Consider the following 26,800-nt stretch of genomic DNA (forward strand, 5'->3'; position numbering starts at 1 on the left):
GAAATGCATCACTTAAAGGACCAGGAATGACTTTTGGGACTGTTCATGGAACAGACATTGACCCTGAAATTAATAGTTTTTATGACTGGGGAAACACTGAAAAACAACAAGAGAGCAATACTTACATACTGAGATGTGTCCATTACCGGAGTCTGTATAATATTTTGTAGGTCACTTGTGAGTAGTGAGTCAAAATCTTTGTCTCCAAAATGAGGATGAACAACTTTATCTTTAATAAAAATGCTGGTAGCTCTGAGCATGAAAGAGGCAAACAAATGCAGATGTATACAATTCCGGGTGCAGTGGAGCCTCCTAGTTTGGGGGAAAAACTTTTTAAGGGACATAGAAGGATCATATTGTTTAGTGTCTATTTCCAATGAGGCAGTAAAACTAAAACTCTTCCTTATTTTTCGTCTCTGGCATCTATTGCTTAAAAGCGCACTATTTCTGAACATGGTAGTTCTATTTTGATATCTTAATAAATACCTATAAGACATTATTTAGTCTTCTTCTTGAATTTGGATTTTTTTTAAAAAAAAGAGCCAGGTCAACAGGCATCACATAGTCTTGTGGGTGTGAAGTGGCTGTATTAATCTTAATAACAAAAAAAAAAAGACAAAATGGCAATTTTGAACAGGGACAACTAATAAGGATATGTGCATAATACAGTTCAATGAGCCTGCTCTTTTAAAAGCAGAAACTATTTTTGCCCAAGATCATTTGATCAATCTTTTCTATATTCTAAATCAAAAATATCTGTTACCACAAAAACATTTTCTCCATTAATTATTCCATGGATTATATATTTCACATTGCTTCCAGAAATGATTTAACTGTAAAATGATGTATTTTACACACATAAATTTAAGGAGGAAGTATTGAGTTTGAGCTCTGTCGTTATGTCTTTTCAGAGAGCATATAGCGTCTCCGAAAAAAAGACACTCTGCTGAATAATCCATAATGCTCCAGTTTATGCTCAACCCAGCACTTGGTGCTTGTAAATCATGGCTTGGAGTTGATGGAATGATATGTGATCCCATCTACCATGGTTTATTGAACAACCTATCATTGAGGCAAATAAAAGTTTAGTGTATTGGGTGAATCCCGACTGTTTGTAATTGCAGAAGTTTGGTGCTAAGCAGTGTTTGAGAGGTTGATATTTCAGCCGCAGAAGGAGCTGAGAATAAGGTTAATCCTTTTCAGACTTCTTTTGTTCAGAATCCTAGGATTTCATCTTCATAAACACTGATATACCCATTTCTTCTTTCTGATTTTTTTTACTGTTTCAAATTGTAATTTACCATGCATGTGTGTGTGTGTGTAAGAAAAAGAAATGAATTTTCATCAAAGATATTTTGTTGAATATAGGTTTTAATTCTAAGCCATGAAACTCGATTTTATTATCCTGTTTCATTTATCAATGTCAGCAGAAGACCATGAATTGCAGATGAATGGGGGGATGATTTTTAGAGCTCATTTAAAGCAGAAATTATGAATCAGTGGCCTACAAGCCACAATCAGCTCAGAAAGCCTCTCTGTGCATCCCACTCAAGTCATCTCATCTCGTCTGTTTACGCCCTTTCCCCTGACGTATCTATCTCTGCTTTGGGCTTTACACCATTATAAACTTGCTATATAAATTTTCATAACTATAAAAATATTGTTTTTATAAATAAAAAAACGAAATAAATATCTCTTTGCTCCTTCCACTTTGCCCCACTCTCTCTATCACCTAATTAGGTCCCCGCTCAGTATCACCTCTGCTTGTTCAAAGACATGGCTTAAGCTTTGATTTCTTTCTCTCTACAATGCAATATTTTGAGAAAATGAAAGGAAAAAAGAGACCAGATTTGCATCATATTAAGCCATAGATTGCCTTAAACATGGTCTGTTGCATAAACTACCACCAATCACATATTAAGTCATAAATCATGACTTAGAAATACAAAGTCTGGATTCACGTTTCATATCAAGGAAAAGCAAACCGTGTTTTGATTCAATTTGATGAGTAAACCTAATCAGGTAATGGTATGAGGATAAAGGTGAGATGTGCTTCTGTGTGTCTTTGTATTTGTGTGTTGTGAATGCAATGTCTACATAGCTTTTGGCCTAGCTCCACTTGCTGCTACCTTAGTAAATCACTCACCTGAAGTAGCCAATGATGAAAATAGCCACAGCCAGAGAGGAGAAGGAAATGGAGTATCCCACTGTGTACATGACAGAGAGATGTTCAAAGAATTTCCTCTGAAGAAGAAAACAGCAGAAGAACTTCTAAATATCAGTTTTACTTGGGTAGAGAATTGTTAGATGTGACTTTATCTTTAATTTATTTCATCTTAAAAATCAATAATTTCTTAAATGTATATTTTTACAGAACTGAACTGAGCATGGAATGCACTCAACGACTACAGTTGCAATGTTCAAAGCTAGTCTACTAATTTCTTGTATAGGGAGAGAGCCCTGAGCCAGCACCAAAAATCAGCCTTGATCAACTCTTGGAGAGCACACAATTTCTATGCATGGATTCCCATTGTTATTTAATATTGTTGAGTGATCAGAGCCTAATTTCAAAATTCATTTATAAGATGTCATATTCTAAAGAACCACATAAAGGCAAAGTTTCTCAGGAAATAGTATGTTAGACATTTAATTTCTATTTTGTTTTTCTGAGCATGTGCCAGATCTCTTCTGTAACAAAAAAGAAAATAACTAAGGGACCTAGAAAAGAAGATATAACCAGTCAAATTCTTTTTGTCCCATAATGTCCCATCAGAGGTGGTGTTTAGCAGGTTCTGACAGTTCTGGAGAATCGGTAGTGGTAATTTTGAGTAGTTTGGAGAACTGGCAAATACCACCACTGACTGGCTCTGCCCACATCTATTCTCTGCCTCCCAAGTCCCAACTGATCGGTTGGGTCTTCTTTTGTTGCCCTGCACAGGAGAATGGAGCTGGAAAGCAGGTTAGTGGGGTGGGGAGGGGATGGAGATTTTGCAGTATCCTTCCCCTGCCACGCCCACCAAGCCACACCCACAAATCCATGCCATGCCCACCAAGCCACACTCACAGAACCAGTGGTAAAAATTTTTGAATCCCATCACTGGACAGCATCATGTATCATAAAAGATATTTAAGTGCCCAATATTTCTGCAATAGCCCATTTTGTTCCTCTTCTCCTTATCTGGAGTAAGAGTCCATACCTTTTGCAGACTGATTTCTGTTTGCAGGAAATGGAGGCACTCAGAATAATTAGACCATGTTCGGTTTAAACTGTGCACATAAGCCCATGTTCCATTTGAATTACAATGACGGAAGGCCATACCTATAAGAAAGAATTAACATTTCCATTACTCTGAAGACCTTTTTCTCTCCCTAGTATCATGTAAGGTCAATGATTCAAAAGGGAAAGGAGCATACCTTGGTGATTAAAATCATAGATATAAGAAGGGCAAGGCATGGCTAAGGTTTTCCCTGCTGACCCCCTGGGCCAGCAGATTAGACCATCCCATTCTGGAAAGCACTCCTCTCCTGCTGAAAAATGAAAGAAAGTAGCTTTGAAGAGAAGCCATGGAACTGCTTGAAGAATTTCATTTAAAAAGCACATGAAAAATGTTTTTAGAATATTTTATCCAAATTAGCTGGAAAATGTTACTGATGAATGAGAGAGAATACCTTCCACTTCAGAAACTGAAGCTATGAACAATGGGGAACAAAAATGCAGGCACTTTAGCTCATTTTGGTAAATAATTGTGACACTCACTTGATTGTATATATGTTTATTGTTATGTCTTTGGAACTGGTTGGAGTCCCCAACCAGAGCGGGAGCACCAGCCGCTCCCATTGGCTGGCTCCGTTTGACAGCCGGCTATAAAAGCCGGCTGTCGAGCAGAGCCAGCCCGTTGCCGCCAGCTAACCTGCTAGTTAGAAGGCAGACGCGGCAACCCTTTATTCCCTGTAATAAAGCCTGTTCGTTGTTCACTCTGGCTCTTGCCTCTTCCTTCCGCCGCTCCACAACACTGGCGACGAAGGTGGGATTTGGTCGAAGGCTAGCCAGACGTGTTTTTCAAAAGAGCTGTGGTCACTGAAGAGCGAAGCCACGGGCGCTGAAGCCGCAGCCGCCGACGCTCACAAAGAGCGCGAAATTTTAAAAAAGCCTCCGTAGCCTTTTGAGCTGTAGTCACTGAAAGCGAAGCCACGGGCGCTGTAGCCGCAGCCGCCGGCGCTCACAAAGAGCGCAAAATTCAAAAAAGCCTCCGTAGCCTAGAGAGACAGTCACCGCCTGTCAGCGCAAACCGTCAGCGTTCTTCTAAGACCGTGAATTTCGAAATACGACTGAAGAGGACGAACCCTGCATCTTCAAAATGAATGCTAATCCAGCATTCCCACCATTCAAACCAACCGAGGAAACGTGGGACTCATACAAAAATCGTTTCAGCTATTTCCTTGATGCCATCGGTTTAGCAGACGCTGCAGAACACAGGAAGAAATCCTACTTCCTCAGCTATTGTGGAGCTGCAGTCTTTGACACCGCTACAGCACTAGTCGCCCCTCACGCTATCAGAAGCGTACCGTGGGATGAACTCCAAGAAATCCTCTCCAACCACTACTCGCCAAAACCATCTCAGATAGCCAGGAGATACGCCTTCAGAATCAGAAAACAGGCGGAGGGAGAGTCAATCAACGAGTATATGGCAGCTCTGAGGACAGCTGCCTTGCAGTGTGGGTTCAAAGACTACTTAGAAGACATGTTATTGGACCAGATCGTCTGTGGGGTTAGAGACCTGAGGCTCCAAAGACGTTTGTTAGCAAAAAAGGACTTGAACCTAGCTTTAGCCATGGAGGAAGCCCAAGCTGCTGAGCTCTCTGCCCAATCAGCAGCTGAAATTCAAGGTACGCCGTTAAAGCCCAGCAGTTCCACCATCCATTCAGAGGAAGTGCTCAATGAAGAAGACCCCACAGACTCATCAGACATTAACCGCCTAAAGCAACAGAGGTCTTCACAGGTAGGAGCGGGGCAGAGAAACAACTTCGCCCCCAAACAAACTCCCATTTGCCTAACCTGCGGAGGCTCCCACTCTAGGGCATCCTGCAGGTTTAAGAATGCCATCTGTCTGAACTGCCAAAAGAAGGGTCACCTCGCTAGAGTCTGCCAAGCAGGGCGTACTTTGCCTCAAAGACCTCCACCACCTTCTAATTCCCAAAGGCAAGTGGAGGACTGCTATACCTGCTACCACGCTAACCATACTTCCCAGACTCCTAATAAAATCAAAATTTCTGTTTCCCTAGAAGGTAAACCCTGCAGGATGGAGGTAGACATGGGATCTGCACTTTCAATCATCTCCTGGGAAACCCTAAAGAAGATCCAGCCCAGACTGTCGCAGAAGCAGCTACAGAGATGCCACCTGACACTGCGGGACTACCAGGGCAAGAACATCCCTGTCCTCGGGAAAGGCAAGTTTTTAGTTCAATTCCAAGCCTTTAAAGGCCATTTGCCTTTAGTGGTTGTTAATGGTGCCCTCCCCAGTCTGTTGGGGCTAGATTGGTTCCCCTCCCTCGGCCTTAGTGTAACTGGGATCCATGCTGTCTCAACTTCTGACGTAGATGCACTATTTTCAGATTACTCTGATGTGTTTAGCAGCGAGCTGGGTTGCTATTCTGGCACCCCCATCTCCTTCTCTGTGGACCCCCAGGCAATCCCTCTGCGCCTTAAGCCGCGCAGGGTGCCTTTCGCCATCCGTCCCAAGTTAGATGCAGAATTAGATAAGTTACTAAAGCAAGGGGTGTTAGAACCAACTGATTTTGCCAAATGGGAGACCCCCATAGTCACCCCACTCAAGAAAGATGGCAGTTTAAGAATCTGCGCAGACTATAAAACCACCCTCAACCGTTACCTGCAGGTCAGCGCATACCCTGTCCCTGTTATTCAACACCTGTTACACACCTTCGAACCCGGCACCATTTTCGCCAAGTTAGATATGTCCCAGGCATACCAACAGTTCCCTGTTGATGATCAGACAGCTGAATTACAAACCATAGTCACACATAGAGGGGCATTCAAGTGTAAACGCCTCCAATTCGGTGTAAGTGTAGCCCCGGGTATATTCCAATCACTCATGGAAAGGATTCTCCAAGGTCTCCCAGGGGTTGTCCCTTATTTCGATGACATCTTAGTCTCAGCAATTGACAGATCTCAGCTCATACAGAGGGTCAGAGCGGTTCTAGAGAAGTTTAGGCAGCATGGCCTCAAACTTAAAAGGGAGAAGTGCGCCATCGCCACTAGGCAAGTGGACTTTCTGGGATATAGGATAGACGCCTCTGGCATCCATCCAATTGAATCCAAGGTAAAGGCCATCCATGAGGCGCCCACACCAACTAACAAGACGGAGCTCCAAGCTTTTCGGGGGCTACTAAACTTTTACGCTTCATTTCTCCCGCACAAAGCATCTATCGCTAAACCCTTACACAGACTGTTAGACAAAGAATCCCCCTGGCATTGGGGACCCAAAGAAGCCCATGCTTTCAAGTCAGTCAAATCCTTACTCACATCGGATGCAGTTTTAATTCAATTTGATCAACGACTTCCCCTGGTCCTAGCGGCTGATGCATCCCCTTTTGGGATTGGGGCTGTCCTAAGCCACAGACTTCCCAACGGTTCCGAGGCACCAATTGCCTTCTTCTCTAGGACCTTCTCTACGGCAGAAAGGAACTACAGTCAAATAAAGAGGCCCTGGCTGCGGTGGCTGCAGTTAAAAAGTTTCACGAATTTTTGTTTGGGCACCATTTTGAACTTGTAACTGACCATAAACCTCTCCTGGGACTCTTATCAGGGGATAAGCAAACCCCGCAGGTACTATCACCTAGAATGACCAGATGGACTTTGTTCCTGGCCGCTTACTCATTCAAGTTGGTGCATCGACCTGGCAAAAACTTGAGTCACGCCGATGCCCTTAGTCGCTGCCCCCTACCAGTCCCAGTCAAAGACCCAGCACCGGTTCACGCCATTTTTGAAGTTAATGAAGATAATTGCCCAGGTACTGGACTGGGTGGGAAGGGGGTGGCCGGAAACTCAATGTACCGTTGACTTTGCTCCTTTTAAAACCCGTAAGCAGGAACTATCGAAGCTACAAGGATGTCTGTTGTGGGGTACAAGGGTAGTCATTCCAGCCACTCTTCGTGTACCCATCCTAAAGGTGCTTCACGAGGGCCACCCGGGCATCGTAAGGATGAAGGCTCTGGCCCACAGCTACATTTGGTGGCCCGGCATGGATGCCCAAATCGCCAGCTGGGTAAGCTCATGCCAACCTTGCCAAGAAACCAGGGCTGCCCCACCAGCTGCCATGCCCACCAAGTGGGAGAGTGCTAGTGCCCCTTGGTCTCGCCTGCACATCGACCTGGCTGGACCGGTGCATGGCAGGACCTTCTTGGTGGTAGTGGACTCCTACTCCAAATGGATAGACTTGGCCCTGCTACCCTCGACTACCACTCAAGCAATAGTTAAGGCTCTGACCCACTTATTCGCTACCCATGGACTCCCTGACACGCTGGTGTCTGACAATGGCCCGCAGTTCACGTCATGTGAGTTCAGTATGTACGTTGCTAACTTGGGCATCAGACACATACTTACAGCCCCCTTTCACCCCGCTAGCAACGGGATGGCTGAGAGGGCAGTCAGGTCAGCCAGGGAGGCACTCGCCAGATTTGGCCAGGAAAACTGGCACACTAAACTGTCACGTTACCTTCTGAGCCAACATACGACGCCATGCACCACTACTAATAAATCCCCTGCCGAACTCTTGATGGGGAGACGCCTTAGGACCACCCTGGACAGGTTGCATCCCCACTACTGCACAGACGCCCCTTTAGGGTCTGACAGTCTGGTCAGGGACTTTGTCCTGCATGACCTGGTGTACGCCAGGAATTATGCAGGGGATCCTTTGTGGGTACCAGGTCAAGTTGTGTCAGTCACAGGTCCTAGATCCTACAGGGTCCTCCTGGAAGATGGACGCTTGTGGCGGAGACACGTGGACCAACTCAGAAGGCGATGGAGAAGTGCGACTGATGCCGACCCAGCCCAACCTTCCAGCACCAAGGACTCCCTGCCAGTACCAGTCTGCTCAGACGGAAGCTCCCTGCAGGACCCGGTCTACCCCGTCGACCAGGAGAGTTTGCTGGAGGACCCGAGCTTCCAACTAGAGACACCGAACCAACAGCCAAGCGAACCTGTTTGCCAGCCGGACCTAACGACTCACCAAGGTCAGCCCGAACAGGGGGACTTACCGAACTCACAGAACACCACACCTGACCTAGCCCATTCCCCAACAACCTCCGAGGCAATTCCCGGGGGCAAGGACTTGACGCCAGCCAGCAGTTTACCCGGGTTGCGACATTCTTGTCGCCAGCGCAGACAACCGACTTACCTAAAGGACTACGCATGTGCCCAGCTGGGGGAAAGGAGTGTTATGTCTTTGGAACTGGTTGGAGTCCCCAACCAGGTCTGCTGTTTGAGCGGGAGCACCAGCCGCTCCCATTGGCTGGCTCCGTTTGACAGCTGGCTATAAAAGCCGGCTGTCAAGCAGAGCCAGCCCGTTGCCGCCAGCTAACCTGCTAGTTAGAAGGCAGACGCGGCAACCCTTTATTCCCTGTAATAAAGCCTGTTCATTGTTCACTCTGGCTCTTGCCTCTTCCTTACGCCGCTCCACAACATTTATTATAGAATAGTTATATTATCTGTTGTAGTAGCAAGCTATTGCATCTCAACATTACATAGAAAGTAACACGTGATCTTGCTTATTTTCCACATTTCTTATTTATTTCTTATGTCTATATTTGCCCCTTCATGGATTACTGGCTTGTTGTGGCAAAAGGGCTTGTGTAGCTCAATGAAGCTATGAGCTATGTCGTGCAGGGCCACCCAAAACGGATAGGTCATAGCAGAGAACTCTGCAAAACGTGATCCACTGGAGAAGGAAATGGCAACCCACTCCAGTATTTTTGCCATGAAAACCCTGTGGAGAGTACCAAAAGGCAAAAAGATATGACGCTGGAAGATGAGCCCCTCAGGTCGGAAGGTGTCCAATATGCTACTGGGGAAGAGCAGAGGGCTAGTACTAGTAGCGCCAGAAAGAGTGAAGCGACTGGATCAAAGCTGAAAGGACACTCATCTGTGGATGCATCTGGTGGTGAAAGGAAAGTCTGATGCTATAAAGATTTATTCTCTATTGGAATCTAGAATGTAAGATCCATGAATCAAGGCAAGCTGGACGTGATCAAGCAAGAGATGACAAGACTGAACATCAACATCTTAGGAATCAGCAAACTAAAATGGACAGAAATGGGTGAATTTAATTCTGATGACCATCAGGTATACTACTGTGGGTAAGAATCCCTCAGAAGAAATGGAGTAGCCTTCCATGGAGTAGTCAATAAAAGAGTAGGAAAAGCAACACTGGGATACAATCCCCAAAATGACAGAATGATCTCAGTTCAAATCCAAGGCAAACCATTCAATATCACAGTAGTCAAGTCTATGCCCCAACCATTGGTGCTGAAGAGGATGAAATTGACCAGTTCTGTGAAGCCCTACAGCACTTTATAGAATTAACACCAAGAAATGATGTCATGGGGGATTGGAATGCTAAAGTAGGAAGCCAAAAGATAACTGAAATAACAAAAATAACTGAAATAACAGGCAAGTTTGGCCTTGGAGTACAAAATGAAGCAGGGCACAGGCTGATAGAATTTTCTAAAGAGAATACGATGGTCATAAAAAACACTCTTTTTCAACAACGCAAGAAGCAGCTCTACACATGGACATCACCAGACGGTCAACACAGAAATCAGATTGACTATGTGCTCTGCAGCCAAAGATAGAGAACCTCTTTACAGTCAGTAAACATAAATCCATGACTGTGCTCAGATCATGAGCTTCTTATTGCAAAATCTAGGCTTAAATTGAAGAAAGTAGGAACAAGCACTAGGACAGTGGCCCCCAACCTTTTTTGTACCATGGCCCGGTACAAAATGTAGAAAATGATCCACGGACCAGTACTGGCATCAGCACGCACGACCAAGGCAAGGCGAGCCAAGCGACCGGCCAGCCAGCTGTCCCCCGCTTCTCCCCGCCAACTTCTCCTTTGTACCTTCTCGCAGTCGATGGGCTTTTCGGGCTCTTTCTTAATCTCCTGCTGAGTAACGTGAGACTCCACCGCCATCAGGACAGCTCTTTGTTCAAAGCTGCCCCCCCACTCTTCGACGAAACTAAGGTGCAAGGATTCCTTCAGCACCCAAATGCCGCTTTCCAACCGACGACTGACAAGCTCACCCGGGAGCACTTTCTCAAGCACCGTCGAAACAAGATGGCGGCGCCCAAGCGCCCAATAGGTGGCCCAATACAAAATGATCCATGGACCGGTACCGGTCCGGGGACCGGTGGTTGGGGACCCCTGCACTAGGCCACTCAGTATCAGTTAAATAATATCCCTGATGAATAGACAGTAAAGGTGACAAATAGATTTAAGGAATTAGATCTGATAGATAAAGTGCTTGAAGAACTATGGATGGAGGTTCGCAACATTGTACAAGAGGTAGCAACTAAAATCATCCCATAGAAAAAGAAATGCAAGAAAGCAAAATGGCTGTCTGAGGAAGCTTTGTAAATAGCTGAGGAAAGAAGGGAAGCAAAAAGCAAGGGAGAAAGAGAAAAATACACCCAATTGAATGCAGAATTCCAGAGAATAGCTAGAAGAGATAAGAATGCCTTCTTAAATGAACAGTGCAAAGAAATGGAAGAAAATAATAGAATAGGGAGGACCAGAGATCTCTTCAAGAAAATTGGAGGTATGAAGGGAACGTTTCATGCAAAGATGGGCATGATAAAGGACCAAAATGGCAGGGACCTAGCAGAGGCAGAAGAGATTAAGAAGAGGTGGCAAAATTACACAGAAGAACTATATAAGAATGAGCTTAACATCCCTGAAAACCATGATGGGGTGGACACTAACCTCGAGCCAGCCATCCTAAAATATGAAGTGAAATGGGCCTTAGGAAATCTGAGCAACAAGAAAGCTAGTGGAGATGACAGTATTCCAGCTGATGATGCAGTAAGTTCTAAACTCAATTTGGCAGCAAATTTGGAAAACTCAGGAGGATTGGAAAAGGTTAGTTTATATTCCAATTCTAAAGAATGGCAATGCCAAAGAATGTTCAAACTACCACACCATTGCACTCATTTCACATGCTAGCAAAGTTATGCTTAAAAGCTGCGGATCGAGAAATACCAGAAGTGCAGGAAGGATTTCGAAGAGGCAGAGGAACTAAATATCAAATTGCCAACATACGCTGGATCATGGAGAAAGCTAGGGAGTTCCAGAAAAACATATACTTCTGCTTCATTGACTTCATTGACTAAAGCCTTTGATTGTGTGGATCACAACAATTTGTGGCAAGTTCTTTTTTATTGTAACAAATTTTATTAATTTTTCAAAGAGAATACACAGACAAACAAAACATAAAACATAAGAACATAGAAAATCTTTTCTAAAAAACTGCTTAACAAAACAAATAAAACATCTCATTTAAGTACAACATAATTCTAAATTATCACGTTTCCACACACAATTTAATATGCATCTTATATATTCAACTTCATATCTTATTACTCTTTTCCAACTTCTCACTATTTCTTCCTTTATTTCTGTTCCATTTTATTCATTAAACTTATACTTTCATGTATTTTATATTACTATATTTCATATTATTACTATTTCATATGTTCTTATCCAACACCATTAATCCTCGATAAACAAACATAAGCTAAAAAAATACATAACATAAAAACATAAAACTTCTTTTTAGAAAGCGGCTTAACCCTGGGTTATAACTTTTTATACATACATAAATCAAATTCATGCTCACCTTATATACTATTTCATATCTTATTTAACATTCTATATTTTCCATATGTCTTCTCCCCTCTTTTCACTCTCTTAATTCTATTTTATTTATTTTATCTCAATTTAAATCATTATACTTGTATCTTTTGTCCGTTCTTTTTCAATTATCCATTTATCTTTTCTCTTTAACACAAACTTTTTCCTGTAATCACTGGTTGAAGTATGACACCTTTCTATTTTCCCCCCAAATTTAACACTTAAAATAATACATAGTTTCTATTCTGATTCTGCTTAGTACATTCTACATAACATTTTAAAATATAAAACATAATATTATAGTATATTAAAAATAATGTTCCATAAAAAATTAATTAATTAAACTCTATTACACATTCCCTACAATATTCTATTAACACATATTTCAAATACAAATACTACAATACAATCTTGTGTACTTTTGCAGAATCTCTTTTTAGATTATGTTTTACCCTTTATCTCTAAAAAAACCCTGTTTATTAGCATCTTGTTTTAAGCCTTTATAACTTCCCTTCATTTTTCCCTTCCTTCCTTGTCAAATCTAACCTTTTTACCCCCCCACAATCTCCAGCCTTTCAGTCTCCCCTCTCTGTTGTATTCCTCTTTTCTGTTGCTTTCTGACATTATATCGATTTTTCACCTTATTTTTCCCTTTCTTGGTTGTTTTTTTAGAACTTAAATTCTTCATTTTCTTCTCCTTTTTGCCCTTTTCTTTCTCATTTAAAATCATATGTCCATTAAAGATGGCTTCTTCATCATCATCCCAGCCTTTTTCTTGTTGCATTTCCTGATAAGTAGAAATCGCCATTTCTAAGAAGCAAAGGATAGATCCAAAGGAACCCTTACCTTCTTCTTCCTCTTCTTTTAATTTTTCAAATTGCATTTTCAGTTCTTCAACAGATACCATTGTGAAAATTTTTTTAAACAATCCAAATGTTTTCTTAGTCTTTCAAAAAATAATTCACAAAAGTCCCAAAGTCATCAAGCAATCAAAGTCAGCACAATCAGCACAGTCTGTTTCATTTAGCAGTTTCTTCTACTTTCTCTTCCTGGGGTAGAATTCAATTACACAATTCCAAGGTATTTTTTGGAAGTTTTATTGCAATTTAATCTCTAATCTTATAAAACTCCAAGCAGTCTCCTTCAACAAACGTTGGTATAAGTCATTTACTTCTCTTCCTTCCCACTTAAAGCAAAAAGATTTTAATTTTTAAATGTCAGTGTTTAGAAATCTAATGTCCCCTTGGCTTTAATTTTCAAAGTTAGTACCTTCTGCTGCCAAAGCGGGTATTTCTGATTTCCATCTGCTGTCTCCCTGGGGAAGGAAAGTGAGGAGAACAAAAAAAAAAACTTTCCCTTTACTTTCCACCACAGCTTAACAATCTTCTGGGAAACAATATATCACTTAAAGAGCCAAAGTTCCAGGGTATTCAGATGTTAATTGTCATCCCGGTTCAGCCAAAAGCCTTCTCTTTCTTCACTTCCTCCTGCACACAACTTGTCCGGCTAAGAGGTTCTTTGTGGCAGCCATTGCTGACCGCCACTCCACCACCTTTGGAAAAGGGAGTTAAGCCGGCTGGGAAAGTGGGGTGCGATATGTCCCGACCCCTGCCCGGATCTCTCCTCTCTTCAGTTATCCCTACAGGATAACTATAGCCTCCTAATCCAATTGGATCAAAGGCACTCCAGCAGCGAGCGCAGCAGGGATTGTGCACAGACGTGAATTCCTGCTGCCTCCGAAGCCTGACAAACCGGAACTCTCAATTGTGGCAAGTTCTTAAAGAGATGGGAGTACCAGACCTTCTTATTTGTCTCTTGAGAAACCTATATGCGGGTCAAGGAGCAACAGTGAGAACTGGACATGGAACCACTGATTGGTTCAAAATTGGGAAAGGAGTCCAGCAAAGCTGTATACTGTTGTCCTGTCTATTTAACTTATATGCAGAGCACATCATGAGAAAGGCAGGGCTAGATGAATCACACGTTGGAATTAAGATTGCTGGGAGAAATATCAACAACCTCAGATATGCAGATGATACCACTCTAATGGCAGAAAGTGAAGAGGAACTAAAGAGCCTCTTGATGCAGGTGAAGAAGTGCAAAAGTTGGCTTGAAACTCAACATTAAGAAAACTAAGATCATGGCATCCAGCCCTCTCAATTCCTGGCAAATAGATGGGGAAGAAATGGAGTTATTGGAAATTGGAGTTGACCAATTTTATTTTCCTGGGCTCCAAGATCACAGCAGATGGGGACTGCAGACAAGGAATTAAAAGACGCTTGCTTCTGGGAAGGAAAGCTATGGCAAAGCTGTGGCTCATCCCTGATTAAAGCTGACATCAATGCTGCAGGCAGGCCAGGAGAATATTATGGTTGGGGCAGAGAGAGTTGCTGCTATCAGGAGACTTTAAACAATCCTTGTACCTGAATTTTAGACAGGAGGGTAATGAAAACATCCATGTTCTCAGCACAGAAGCCTATACATCAAACAATAAGGGTATGCTTTCTTGCATTCCATCCATTTCTACATTTTAAAATAATTGGTCAGAATAAGAAAAAAATTAAACTACTAAAATACCCTCACCTCTTTCTTCTTGTACCTGAGCTGTGAGGTTTTGTTCACATTGAGCTTTGGCCTCCAGAAGGAGATAAATCTGATCCTCCATTGTAATGGTATTATCCAATTCCTCCTAATAAAGAAAACCCGTGTGGAAATCAAGTGAGTGATGAATACATTTCTTTGTGTAGAGAGATACAAAAAAGAAGGAAAAGAGTTTTTAATACACCCATTCTGAAAGTTCACAGTATGCATTTAATTATATAGTATTGATACCCTGCCCCTGCTCTAATGGACCCCAGGGGATATACAGTGACATCGATTGCAAAAACAACAAGAAGACCAAACTAAATGGTCGGGTAAACAGTTCAAGTAATATCATTAAGGGCCATTAAGGGCCATTAAGCGTTGTGGAGACTTTTAAAATTAAACTTCAGTTGAAAGACTGAAGGCATGCTGGAATAAAATTATGCACAAAGTTCCAACAGAATTATGGTTATATCTCAGCAGGGAGGGTATGCTATAAATTGAGTGTGGCGAAAAAAATGACCCTATGTATGAAAATCTGATCACAGTTATGTCCTCCATACCCTTTTTTTCTTTTGTTTGAATTACTTTATCCTGAGAAAGTGAGACTCTTTCTCTTACCTAACATTCCACTTGGTATCAGTTTCTAAAGTTAAGATGAAACAGAAATAATTTTGGAAAAATATACTCAAGATTCTTATTTAGGAGAAAAAAAAGTGTTTCGCCTATATAAGGATCTTGATCGTATCTCCCCAAAATTATTTATTCCTGTTTCACTTTAATACAGTACTAGAATGTATGGGCTTTTGTCCCATCCAGTGGTGGTATTCTACTGGTTTGGCTGAACCGGTAGCTCCGAAAATCAGCTGCTTGGCCCTCCCACCCTCTCCAGCTCTATACTGACCTTTAGTTCCTGCTTTTCAACCTCAGCACAGCCAATTGTTGCACGTCAGCTGTTTTACACACAGGGCTTGCAGCAGAAGATGAGTTGCAAATGCTGCACACGCGCACACAAAGCGCACGCTCACACCAAACCAGTAGGAAAACTTTTTGAAACCCACCACTGGTCCCATCTATATGTTATAAAGAAATACAAAACTGCAAAAACATTTCAGGAAAAATGTTTTTGTAGTTTTGTAGTATTTTTAAGAAGTCCTGATTGTTTATGGTCCTTACTGCTAATTTTCTCAAACATTGTTGGAAAGATTAAATTCAGCAAAAACAAAAAAAGTGCATAGGTGTCCTTATCATTTATCAATATGCTAAATAATCAGAAACTCCCCTCCCATTCATATGGGAAAAATTATAATCAAATATAATTTTATCTAGTTCATAGAAACATTGATAATGCCATTAACTTTCAGTGTAATTCTTTCCTTATGTCTTGTAGTTCCCAGCTTAGAAAGTCTCTGATATTAGATTTTGGCCACACCAAAAATATGCCCCAAATATAAGGAAATTTTAGTTCTTTTAATTAAAAAATCATAAATTGGGGATCCTATGGATATAATAGGGGAAACCATGTATACTCCAGTGCCCACAGGTACCATATGCTCGCTGAGGATTCTATGTTGAACCTCAAAAGATGATAATAATGAAGATATAATGGTCCACATTAAGGAAAAGTTTCTGAATCCTGGCCTAAATGTTCAAAGAACTTCACATTTATTAACTTGTTGGCTTCTTGGTATAGAAATAATGGGAAAACGTAGTGTATTATGCATTTAACAAGCTATGTCTTCTGCAAGAGTATTTCAGTTAATTGCCTCTCTCCTTCCTCAAAAAAGTCAGTTTGCATTTCCTGATTTGTGTGAACTCACCAAGAACTAACTGGTTTCCGAAGTGTCTGAAACCCATTATGCATTACTCAACAAAGCAGGGATCTGCTACATAACAGCAAAACCCAATGCCTCGGTACTCATTAATTGGTGGATGCAGCTGCTTCTGATGGCTGGAAAGAATTGGATGGATGGCCCCTGTCAGGTGGGCCAATGTCTATTATGATCTTTTGGTAGCCATCTTCCCATTTGCTGGTAGGGACCCACTTGTCGAGCCAGGCAAATCCCAATATGATGGACTCGGTCATCATGGGGGCTACAATAAATCGTACGCCTCCACCTTCACGTTATACTCATGCTGTCATTTGTCCCCCTTCTTCAATTCCCTCAACTCCTGCAGATACAGGGCAAAAGCCTCCTGACTCTATTGTTCAGTCTTCTTTTCAGAAAATGGTAGAGACTTGTAAAAGGAATGCCTCTGTCTCAGGAACAGAACTTGCAGAATTACTGTCTGTTTGTCCAGTACAATATCGTCCTGGTCAGGGGCCACAGCTTGGACTGCAAGTAGCAGAATGGGAGGGTCTGCCTTATCAGATCAAAAAGGCAGTTACAGACTATGGGATTAGTGGTAATTTTACAAGAGGACTTGTAGAAGGAATAAAAAATGGTTATACAACGATCCCTGAAGATTGGAAGCAAATATTTTGCATGATTTTAACATCCATGCAATATGTAGTTTGGGAGAGTGAATATATGAGGCATGCTCAAGCTGCTGCTTTAGGAGGGGGAGGAGCATAATACAGTTGAGCAGCTATTTGGTTCTGGACCATTTGGTACAATTCCTGCTCAAGTTGTTTTTCCTCCAGCTACGTTAACTATTGTTTCTGAATGTGCCTTTTGTGCTTTTCTTAAGGTACCCCAAGCAGGAGAACCTAGAGCAAATTTTTCAAACATTCAACAGAATGCCAATGAGCCTTATGCTGACTTTGTTGAGTGTCTGTCCAAAGCAATTAGACAGCAGTTTGATCTTCAGGAAGCTGCTGGTGAACTTCTTCGCCAGTTAGCTATTGAAAATGCTAATGCAGATTGTAAAAGAGCTTTACAGCCATTAAAGGCTACTGCTCATTACACTCTGAAAGATATGCTGTGAGTCTGCCAGGATATTGGATCACAAACTTATAAAATGCATATGTTAGCAGCTGCTATTCAGAAAGGACAGCGACCAATTGGTAACTGTTTTAAGTGTAAGAAGCCTGGCCACTTTCAGAAGGACTGTTGTTCTACACCTTCTATGCCTCAGAATCATCCTTCTAAGAAGTGCCCTATTTGTAAAAAGGGATTTCATTGGGCCAATCAATGTCGGTTTCAGTCGGGAAACTTGCCAATGGGTGTGGCACCCACCCAGAATCCAAAGCGTGCCTTTCCCATCACTCTGACTCCTCCAGCAGTCTCTCTCACTCCTCCCCAGCCACAGCCGGTAGCGCTGGGATCGATTTAATCATTCAAGAGGAAATTGAGTTTAAATTTCTCATGGAAGTTAAAATAGTTCCATCTCAATTTAAAGGTCCTCTTCCTTCGGGATTAGTTGGCTTAATTTTGCCTCATTCTTCTGCACACAAAAAGGGCTGTTTTGTTGTGCCTGGTGTAATAGATTCAGATTACACTGGTATTCTCATGATTCAGATTTGGGTGAATCTTCCTTAAGTTCTTCCTTGTAATTCTTCTGTTGCTCAATTGCTTCTTCTTCCATATGAAAATCCATCTCCTGGTATAGGTAATCGTGGGGATGCAGGATTTGGATCAACTTCTTTATCTGTAGGCTTACTTCATCAGCTGAACTCCTCTCATCCTTTGTTAACGCTCTTCCTTAATAAACAACCATTTCAAGGGTTATTGGATACTGGAGCCGATGTTACTGTGATCTCCTCTTTACAGTGGCCAGTACAGTGGCCAAAAATGACAGTTTCTTCATTGTGGGAAATAGGAGGTTCTACAGCTGCTTGGCAGAGTGTTCAAGAAATTAATGTTAAAACATCTGCTGGTAAGTCCTTTTTCCTACAACCATACATTCTAGATATTCATACTAATATTTGGGGCTGTTATATCCTTTCTCTTCTTAATGCCCATTTGATTCTTGATGATGACTCTTCCTCTTAAATGGCTCTGTTCTACACCGGTTTGGGTGGAACAATGGCCATTATCAAGGGAAAAACTTGCTGCTTTACAACAATTGGTTCAAGAACAATTGGCTGCTGGTCATATAGAACCTTCTACTAGTCCTTGGATTACTCCTGTTTTTGTTATAAAAAAGAAAAATGGGAAATAGCGTCTCCTTCAGGATTTAAGAGAAATTAATAAATGTATCCAACCCATGGGTCCTTTACAATGTGGTCTACCAAATTCTAACTTAATTTCTAATTTTTATAAATTATTGGTAGTTGATCTTAAAGACTGCTTTTTTACTATACCTTTGCAGCCTCAAGACAAAAAAAAATTTGCATTTACTGTCCCAGTTTTTAATAATAGCATGCCCACAAAATGATATCATTGGCGAGTGTTGCCTCAGGGAATGCTTAATTTCCCTACACTTTGTCAATATTTTGTGGATAATGCCCTTCAACCCTTTCGGAATAAATTTCCTTCCTATTTAGTCTATCATTATATGGATGATATATTGATAGCAGCCCCGGATTTTGATGAATCTAAGTTGTTTTCTGAAGGCTGGATGCCAGCAGAAAGGAATGAAAAACCATCAACCTTGATTTTCTTAGGAGCTCAGCTCTGGAAATAAATACAATAGCATCAAATCCTGAAAGGAGCAGTGATGATCTTTGGTGGGAGACAGCACTAAAATAATTCACTCTCTCTCCCCTCTTGTTCCTCCATAAACAGGAAGAAGGTGAGAGTTGGAAGAGAGCAGCCAGGAATGGGATCCATAGCAACTGGGGCTCTTTCTTCCTTCCTTCTTGCCTTCTTCCTTTCTTCTTGCCTTCTGTCTGCACCATTCTTTTTCTGCAAGGGTTCCCTGCACTTGTGCAGCAAAGCTACAGAGACAGGAGCTACTTAGACAGGGCAGACAGGAGAAAACACAGTCTCTTTTCTGCTGTCTTGTGGCTGTCCACATTTTTTGGAGCCCAGATATGGAAATCTTATCCTGGGGCATTAAGTCTGTTAAAGGCAAAGGATAAAAATTGGGTGACAAGGGTGATATATCCTTGCATATCACAAGGCAAGAGTCTCCCTTGTCTTCTCTACATTTAGACCATTGCTCTAGATCTGCATGAAGTCTGCTGGCCTGCAGATTCACATTTAAACATATAAATAACACTCTATTCAGACCTAGCTTTTCTTTATATGTTGCTTCAAATTTAAAGGGCCTCTTTCAGATTCTTAAAAAAGGAGGAAAATTCACATATAGTAAAAAAAAAAAGGCTTTTAAAACAAGCATTTTTAAGCCAGAAATGGGTGAAGAGCTTCCATTGTCTTTTTAAAGAGGGACTGGATCTGTTGGAACTATTCTCTCTGCTTGGAGTCGCAGCCTCAAGTGTGCCGACTGCTACTAGAACCATTTTGGCCTTTAGTTTCCACATCCTCTCCAGTGCTTCCTCCAGGCCCTGATACTTCTCCAACTGCTCATATTTCTTTTCCATGATGTTACTGTTTTAGTCCTTAAGTCCAGCCCTTTCCAGTGACTGATAGCATCTTCCAATGTCTGCCTCCTCAGCCGTAGGAGTAGTAGTAGTCAGTGGTACATTCCATGCAGGTTCTTTTCTTGCCATGGTATTTCCTCTCCTTAATCTTGCTCCTATGTCTGCTGAAGGTGGTGCTTTGTGTGTGTGTGTGTGTGTGTTGTGTGTTTCCAGTTGCCTTTTGCAGGATATTCAAAAATAAGAAAATGTAAAACATAATAGTATGGATCTAATAGCAACATCAGAGTCATGTTTCCCTTAAGATTCTCCCTCTTTTTTTTGTAAAAACTTTTTAATTTTTTTTATATTTCGAAAACATCTTTTTTAGTGAACAGCATGGTTCCAGGTTTTCATATTTCCATACAAACATGACCTCGGTTACATATTCATCTTTAACATTTGATTTCATATCATATCTTTACATTACATATTTTCTATAAATTTTCTCACATGAATTCTTATATTCTTCAAACTTATTTTATATATTTTCTATTCATTTCTTAACATTTCTTTTTACTTTAAATAATTCTCATATCTTCATATTCATTATACTTTATACTTTTATCTGTCACATTTGCAAATTTATCGCATATTCTTATTTCATTATTCCAAAAATTCCATCCTAATTCAAATAATTAAAAAAGTTCCCCCCTTTGAGTGTACCACCCCTTTACTTTATACATCATTTAATTAGCTCCTCTTTAATTCATAATAATAATTTATCACAATATAGTCACTTTTTAATTATCACCTTAAAAATTAATAACAATAATCTCCTAACAACTACATAACACATATGCATTTTAGGCCAGATTCCGCATGGTATTTTTCCCTTCAATTACATTAGATCATTTATACTTTCAAATTAATTCATCTATTCAATCAGTTGTAAAAACTGATGTTAATCTTTTTATAACAATCCTCATGATTCATTTTAACTATAGTCTTAAATCTATTAAACATATTCAATATACTTATCATAGTTTCTCTTTTTCACATTTATTCCATTTATCTCTGTGTATAATTTAACAAAAAAGAAGATAATCAGTTCCAATCTTTTCATTTTAAAAATCTATATTTTCCTACTTTCTAAGTAATTTATTACTTCAAATGCATTTATATTACACCATATCACCTTGCAGAATCCCCTTTATTAATCCTTATCTACCCATTATCTCTATGTCTCTTAACTAAACAATTTCTTTTCATTTTTATTCAATTTCCATATCTCTTTATTTCTTGGTCCTTTTTCTTATTACTTCTTTTTTCTTTCATTTTTTCCCTCCCTTTCTTACTCTAATTTTTATCCCCCTCCCTCTTTAAAGTTTTCTTCTGTAATTCCCGTTTCTGCTGTTTCCTTTTACTTTGTTTGGCTTTCAAGACATTTCCCTTCTTATTGCCTCCTCAAATCTCCAAGTTTTATTTCCCATTCTTTTTCCCCTTTGCTTTAATGTTCGTTGCTCCAATCATTCGTTGAAGCTGGCTTCTTCTTTGGTCAGCTCCTCCTCTTCTGGCACTCTATTGTTCTTCATACTCCAGAATCACCATTTCTAATTATTGTAAGGCAAGACAGCACAACTCACCTCTTTCATGTAGCATTTCTTTTATGTTCCTTAGTTCCATTTTTAATTCCAAGAAAACTTCTGCCATTTTTAAACACTTCTTTCATATTTTCTTTATCTCTTTCTTTAATCTTTAAGTCCAAACCAATTGTCCAGTAATTTAATTCAACCAGCATCTTTTATATTTATTTCCAATGATCAGCTTTTATTAATTCCTCTTTAAGATTTTTCCAAATTCATCAAATAGTCCAATATCCATAAATTTCAGTTTATGCCAAAATCACCAAACAGTCCCAGAGTAATTTCTTCATATTTCTTTTTTTTATTTTAATGTTCTGTATTTTCACTTTTCACGGTTTCTATTTTATTGTAACAAAGTTTCTCTTATTTTGTATCAAATTCCACTTTTGACAGAACCAGGCATTGATTTTTTAAAGTGTCACTAAAAATTTTTCTTTACCACTAGGTAGCACTCTCTGTTATATCTGAATTCCACCTCTTTTTCCCCCACTTTCTTATCTCTATTTAGGGTTTTTAAGTTTCAAAAATCTTACAAATCCAATTATCAGTTATTGGGGTTTTTTTTACACATTCAAGTTCAGCTTTTGATTATGCCTATTTAGTGCCAAAATCATGTATTTATCCAATTTAAACAGGTATTTTCTTCTGGCTTTCTCCTTTCAAAGTTCAAAGTCACTTTCAGCTGTCAATTCCCCCCCCCCCCCATTTTCTCTGGTCACCGCTTTTACTGTCTTTCTTAGAAATTTCTTAAGATTTTAATTCCGGGGTACCTTTATATCCAAATGTTGTGCCTGGTTAGCCCAGTTTTCACACTGTCTTCTTCTTCACCACTCCAGCATGATCTTTGTCCCGATTAGCTCTTCTTCTTTAGGGTGGATGTCTGCCCCTTCCTCACCACCTCTACAGGGTGGTTCTGGCCCCAAGAACAGATGTTCAGAGCCCTCCGACAGGAGAGCATGGATCGAAGCCATGCACGATCATGGTCTTCGGTCCGTCAGTGAAGGACACGCCACCCAAGATTCTCCCTCTTGAATGGTGAGATCTCAGAATGGAATTTGTTGCATGTATTTATAACTTTAATCTCTACTTGAAATTGAACTTGTGGCTCAGCTCTCTGATTAATTTTAAAATTGGAAAAATAAAAAAACCCTGTAAAGTAATACATGCTGTGGTACCTCTTGGAATGTAATGACTTAATTATTGATTGTTATGCTCAGTGTGCATCTTTTCTGGTGATATCCTCTGTTTTTCCATGCACACAATTTTTTAATTGTCTTGAACTCATGCAGAATTATCAAAGGTGAGTACATATCAGTTCACAGTAGCACCAGATTTAAATCAAGCAGCAAAAGAAAAGGCCTACTTGTGTGTCCTTTTCCTAATATTAAATAATTCAACTAAGCCATTATGCCCATTCAATACAAGCAGCATTATTACAATACTAACCCAAGAAAGAGGTTGAATGGAATCAGATTTCCTGCAGCAATGTTTAGCAATGAGACCCACTCCAAATGACGTGTCTGGTCTTCCTCTTACCCATCTCTAAGTGCTTGTTGAAAAGTTCAGCTAGCACTAGAAATCCCCCTAAACCAAGAAAGCTCTCTTTGACCTTGTGCTGGCAAGATCAAACTGTAATAAAAACTGCTGCTATCTACCTACCTTAAATATCTGCAGTTTTCAAAAGGAAATGACCCAGCACTGATTCATCTTTCTATAGATACCTACAGTTTTAAGTTCTGATTTTAATACTTTCATTCAGCCCAGGTTTTTTGTTGTACATACAGAGCTCAACCAAGGCAAGAAGAGGGTACATGCTAATTAAACATTAGTACCTTTTCACAATAGGTAGCAGTCTGAATGTAGCAGGCATATCATCCTGTCGAGAAATGACAAAATCAGAAATTGTTTCTCAATTACCAAAGGAAAAATAGCAACCTTTGCTATCCCTCATGCATATGAATCTCCCAGCTCAAGTCTCTTCTTAGCTCTTCCACTTCACTAAGGAATTCACTTTTTGTTTGTTTTGCCAGCACAGGCATCTCTCTCACCACCAACTTTTTCCTGGGGTCATCTTACACACACACTTTCTCCTGCCAGACTGGGCTCTGTGGAGGAGAAGCACCATGGACAATTAGCTCTGGCAGAACCACCAACTGCTTGATTACATGGGGCTGGGCTGCCCTGGGTCTTTTATATGGCTATTAAATTGGGAGGAGCCAAACTGGAGAATGCTCCCCCACAAGATTAGCTGCTTGGCAGCTGTAGGTACTAGAAAAATGTACAAACTTTAGAAAGATCCGATAGAGGAAAAAATGTGGGAAAATGAAGTGTTTTCCACTGACCAACCAAAGTTGGCAAGGATTCCAGAGGAATACTATTTTCCTATGCCAAAGGCATACTAGAAGTCTTTGGCCTTATCAACCAGCTAAGTGCTTTTCTTTCTTATTACCCATGTTTCATTTTTCCCTCTTCCTTCTCTTCTTTTCTAGCTAATTCAAAGCTAAGGATGTAAACTCTTTAAAAATGATCTCTTGCACAAGCACAGCTCATCCCTGCTATTCAGGAAAACAGACCCATTTTTTAGATTTTTTTTTACTAGTTCCTACCAGACCCCCCCCCCCAAAAAAAATCTGAAGACAGTAAAAAGAAAGATTTAAAGATGAGAGTGAATATGTGATAAATGGAAGGGGGAGAAAAGAGAAAAAAGGCGGATAAAGGTGATCATAACAAGGATGAATCTGAGTGAAAAGAGAATATGGTGATATATGGTTCACATTTCTTTTCTTTCTGCCCGCAAAGTCAATCTTTCAGGTTTAGTAGATGAATATTTGTTTCTATTATGTAGTATATAAAATAGTAACAATATATTTCTTAAATGCCTCTTACTTAGTCCAGTTCTATTCCCCAATAAGTATAATTAGGACTGTTGCTCAAAGATTTCACCATCATAACAAAAATGTATTCCATAACAGGTACTTTGCTGACATTGCTAATATTGTTTACCAATTTTGTATTTTTAGGTATTTTCATATTGTAGAAATGTACCTATCGCGTGTTCAATTATTGTTTAGATTTTTTTTATTAAAAGATGCATTTTACAAACCAGCTGTTTGCAAATAAATCCATGTAATTTATATCTTCACAACAACTGCATGAAATCAGTTAGCTGGAGTAAACAAAAAGGTTGTCTCACAAACATGTATAATTCCAGAAGAATGTATATAAGATTTTAAAGTAATTTCATGTTTCATTCAGTTTTTCCCAACATGTTTTTCTGAAGCGTGTCTCATTCTGAGCTGATGATGTTACCACATCATTCATTCTCCAATGTTTCAGACAAGCCTGTGTAATGTTTCACAGAAAAATCGTGTTTCACGATAAAGATCAGGCCGGGTTTCAGATCTTCCCCCTTGCTTTGGCTATTCTACATGCATTGCCTCTTCTGTGGTTGCTTGAACCCCTTCTTGCACCTTTCTCTTTGAAGATACTTTCATTACGTCTATCCCCTGCAACCTGCGCCAACAATCAGCCACAGCCAAAAACAGCACATGGTCAGAATGAAATGCAACCTGTGATACAGAAGAGATTCCTCCACTTCCAGCCCCAAAGAAGCAAAGCTACTCTTCTGTTGGAAAGAAACAGCTTTGGCTATGGGGGAAGTGAACTGACAGGAGCAATTTGCAGCACAGTGGAAATGGAATAAACCCCACCAGACAGGATTAAGAAGGGACTGAAGCTCCAAAGATCATAGTTCAACCATTATTGGACTTGAAGGAAAGTAAATTATAGGGAATCGATCTTAAACTTGGAGAAGTCATGTGTCATTAGCTAACAGCATTGATTTTACCTGACACGGATTTAAAATTGTTCTTTATAAGGAGAGAAACACATGCACTTAGTGTGCTGGCCTCCTAGCTGTTGAAGCATGGAGGTTTCAGATAAATGGCCAAAGTTCAGCAAAACAATAAACAGGGCCAGTGGCATTAAACCCTCAACCTTAATTGTCTTAGAACTGATCTGCTATGAAACCGATGCTGGAGTTCACTTGCTGTTTTTTCTTTCCTTTGGGTGGAGATATAACAGTACTTGGAGAACTGATTCGGAAAAAGTTTAGCAAGATTTTTTTTCTTTCTCTGAGGGGCTTTGGGGTGGTGGTGGTGGTGGTAGGGGGAGAGAAATGGCTCATCTCCGAGATTCAGAGCCACAGGCTACCGCAATCGTCCCAACATTTGAACCGGGGGCCATTACTGCACCCCGATCCTGACCACCGGCAGGCTCGCGCAACCCATTTCCCAAGGGGGCGGGCGGGGGTGTCTTAAGGGAAATGCTTTCGCCCGCTACCCAGCAGCGCTCCCTCGCAATCCCTTCCCCACAGACCCGCTTCGGGTGAGGAGTTCGAGGCGTTCCCAGGGCTTCCTTACCTCTGCCAGAGCCAGGAAACAGCCGCCCACCGCGAGGAATGCCAGGACGGCGGTCATCCTCGGGTCGTTTCTGGTCTCTACCCTGAGGAAAGTTGGAAAGGGCTCCAAGGAAAAGGAGCTAAATAGCAGGGGGGAAATCCAGCTGCGAAGCAAAAGCAGAGCTGAGCGGCGGAGCAACGTTGTTGTCGCCCGAGGCGTCCAAAATCGGGCGGCAGAGGTGGACTGAGCCACACAAACCGCGGCGAACTTCCCGGGCACCGGCGCTCCCCAGGAGAGGCGAGAAGCGACGCGCGCCCGGAGAGTCGCGGACGGAGCTTCTCCCTTTCCACTCAGCCAGAGGTGGTCAGAGCCGAGGTCAGGCAAAGGGCTGAGCTAGCGGCGGGAAGCGTGGAGGAAGGCCAGCTGCTTAGCGACTCCTGCCTCGCTTTCGGGGCTGATGATCGACCCGGACTCTTCCGCGTCCACGCGGGACGCTCTCGCCACTCAAGGCAGCGGCAATCCTTCCTTTCTCTTGGAACGGAATTCCCACCCACTCCCGAACTCCTCGAGCGCAGAGGAAGACAGGTGCAGGGAGGCTCCCTTTGCCAGCCTCACTTTTGGCTCTGGGAAGGGGAGACGGCGGGCCTGGGGAGACCAGCTACCTAATCCACACACACCCCCGGCCTATCTACTGCTAATCCCCCTTTCCCATCCTGCAATAAGGATGGTGTGAAAAGGCAAATACATAACGAGACCGGACAGAAAAGGACTTGCAGAGCCACACAGCGCATTACAAAAAATTAAACAAACGTGGTGAACGGGGAGGAGATTGCAGAGGAGCTG

The 26,800-nt window shown here is 41.2% G+C and overlaps 1 protein-coding gene across 1 annotated transcript in view; it reads right to left on the reverse strand.

Moving 5' to 3' along the window:
• The window catches only part of PTH2R (parathyroid hormone 2 receptor), a 61,226-nt gene extending 34,635 nt beyond the window's left edge, over positions 1 to 26,591 (reverse strand). Inside the window, exons 1-6 of the mRNA XM_087919649.1 lie at positions 25,979 to 26,591; positions 14,508 to 14,613; positions 3,415 to 3,528; positions 3,198 to 3,319; positions 2,147 to 2,244; positions 126 to 312 (exon numbers count right to left, since the gene is read on the reverse strand). Coding sequence (XP_087775775.1) covers positions 126 to 312; positions 2,147 to 2,244; positions 3,198 to 3,319; positions 3,415 to 3,528; positions 14,508 to 14,613; positions 25,979 to 26,035 — 684 coding nt within the window. The 5' untranslated portion in view covers positions 26,036 to 26,591. The remainder of the gene's footprint in view (positions 1 to 125; positions 313 to 2,146; positions 2,245 to 3,197; positions 3,320 to 3,414; positions 3,529 to 14,507; positions 14,614 to 25,978) is intronic.
• Between the last annotated feature and the right edge of the window lie 209 nt (positions 26,592 to 26,800).

The sequence above is a fragment of the Pseudonaja textilis genome, chromosome 1 (genome assembly GCF_049901715.1).
Source record: "Pseudonaja textilis isolate UNSWEBS1 chromosome 1, rPseTex1.2, whole genome shotgun sequence".
NCBI classification, from domain to species: domain Eukaryota; kingdom Metazoa; phylum Chordata; class Lepidosauria; order Squamata; family Elapidae; genus Pseudonaja; species Pseudonaja textilis.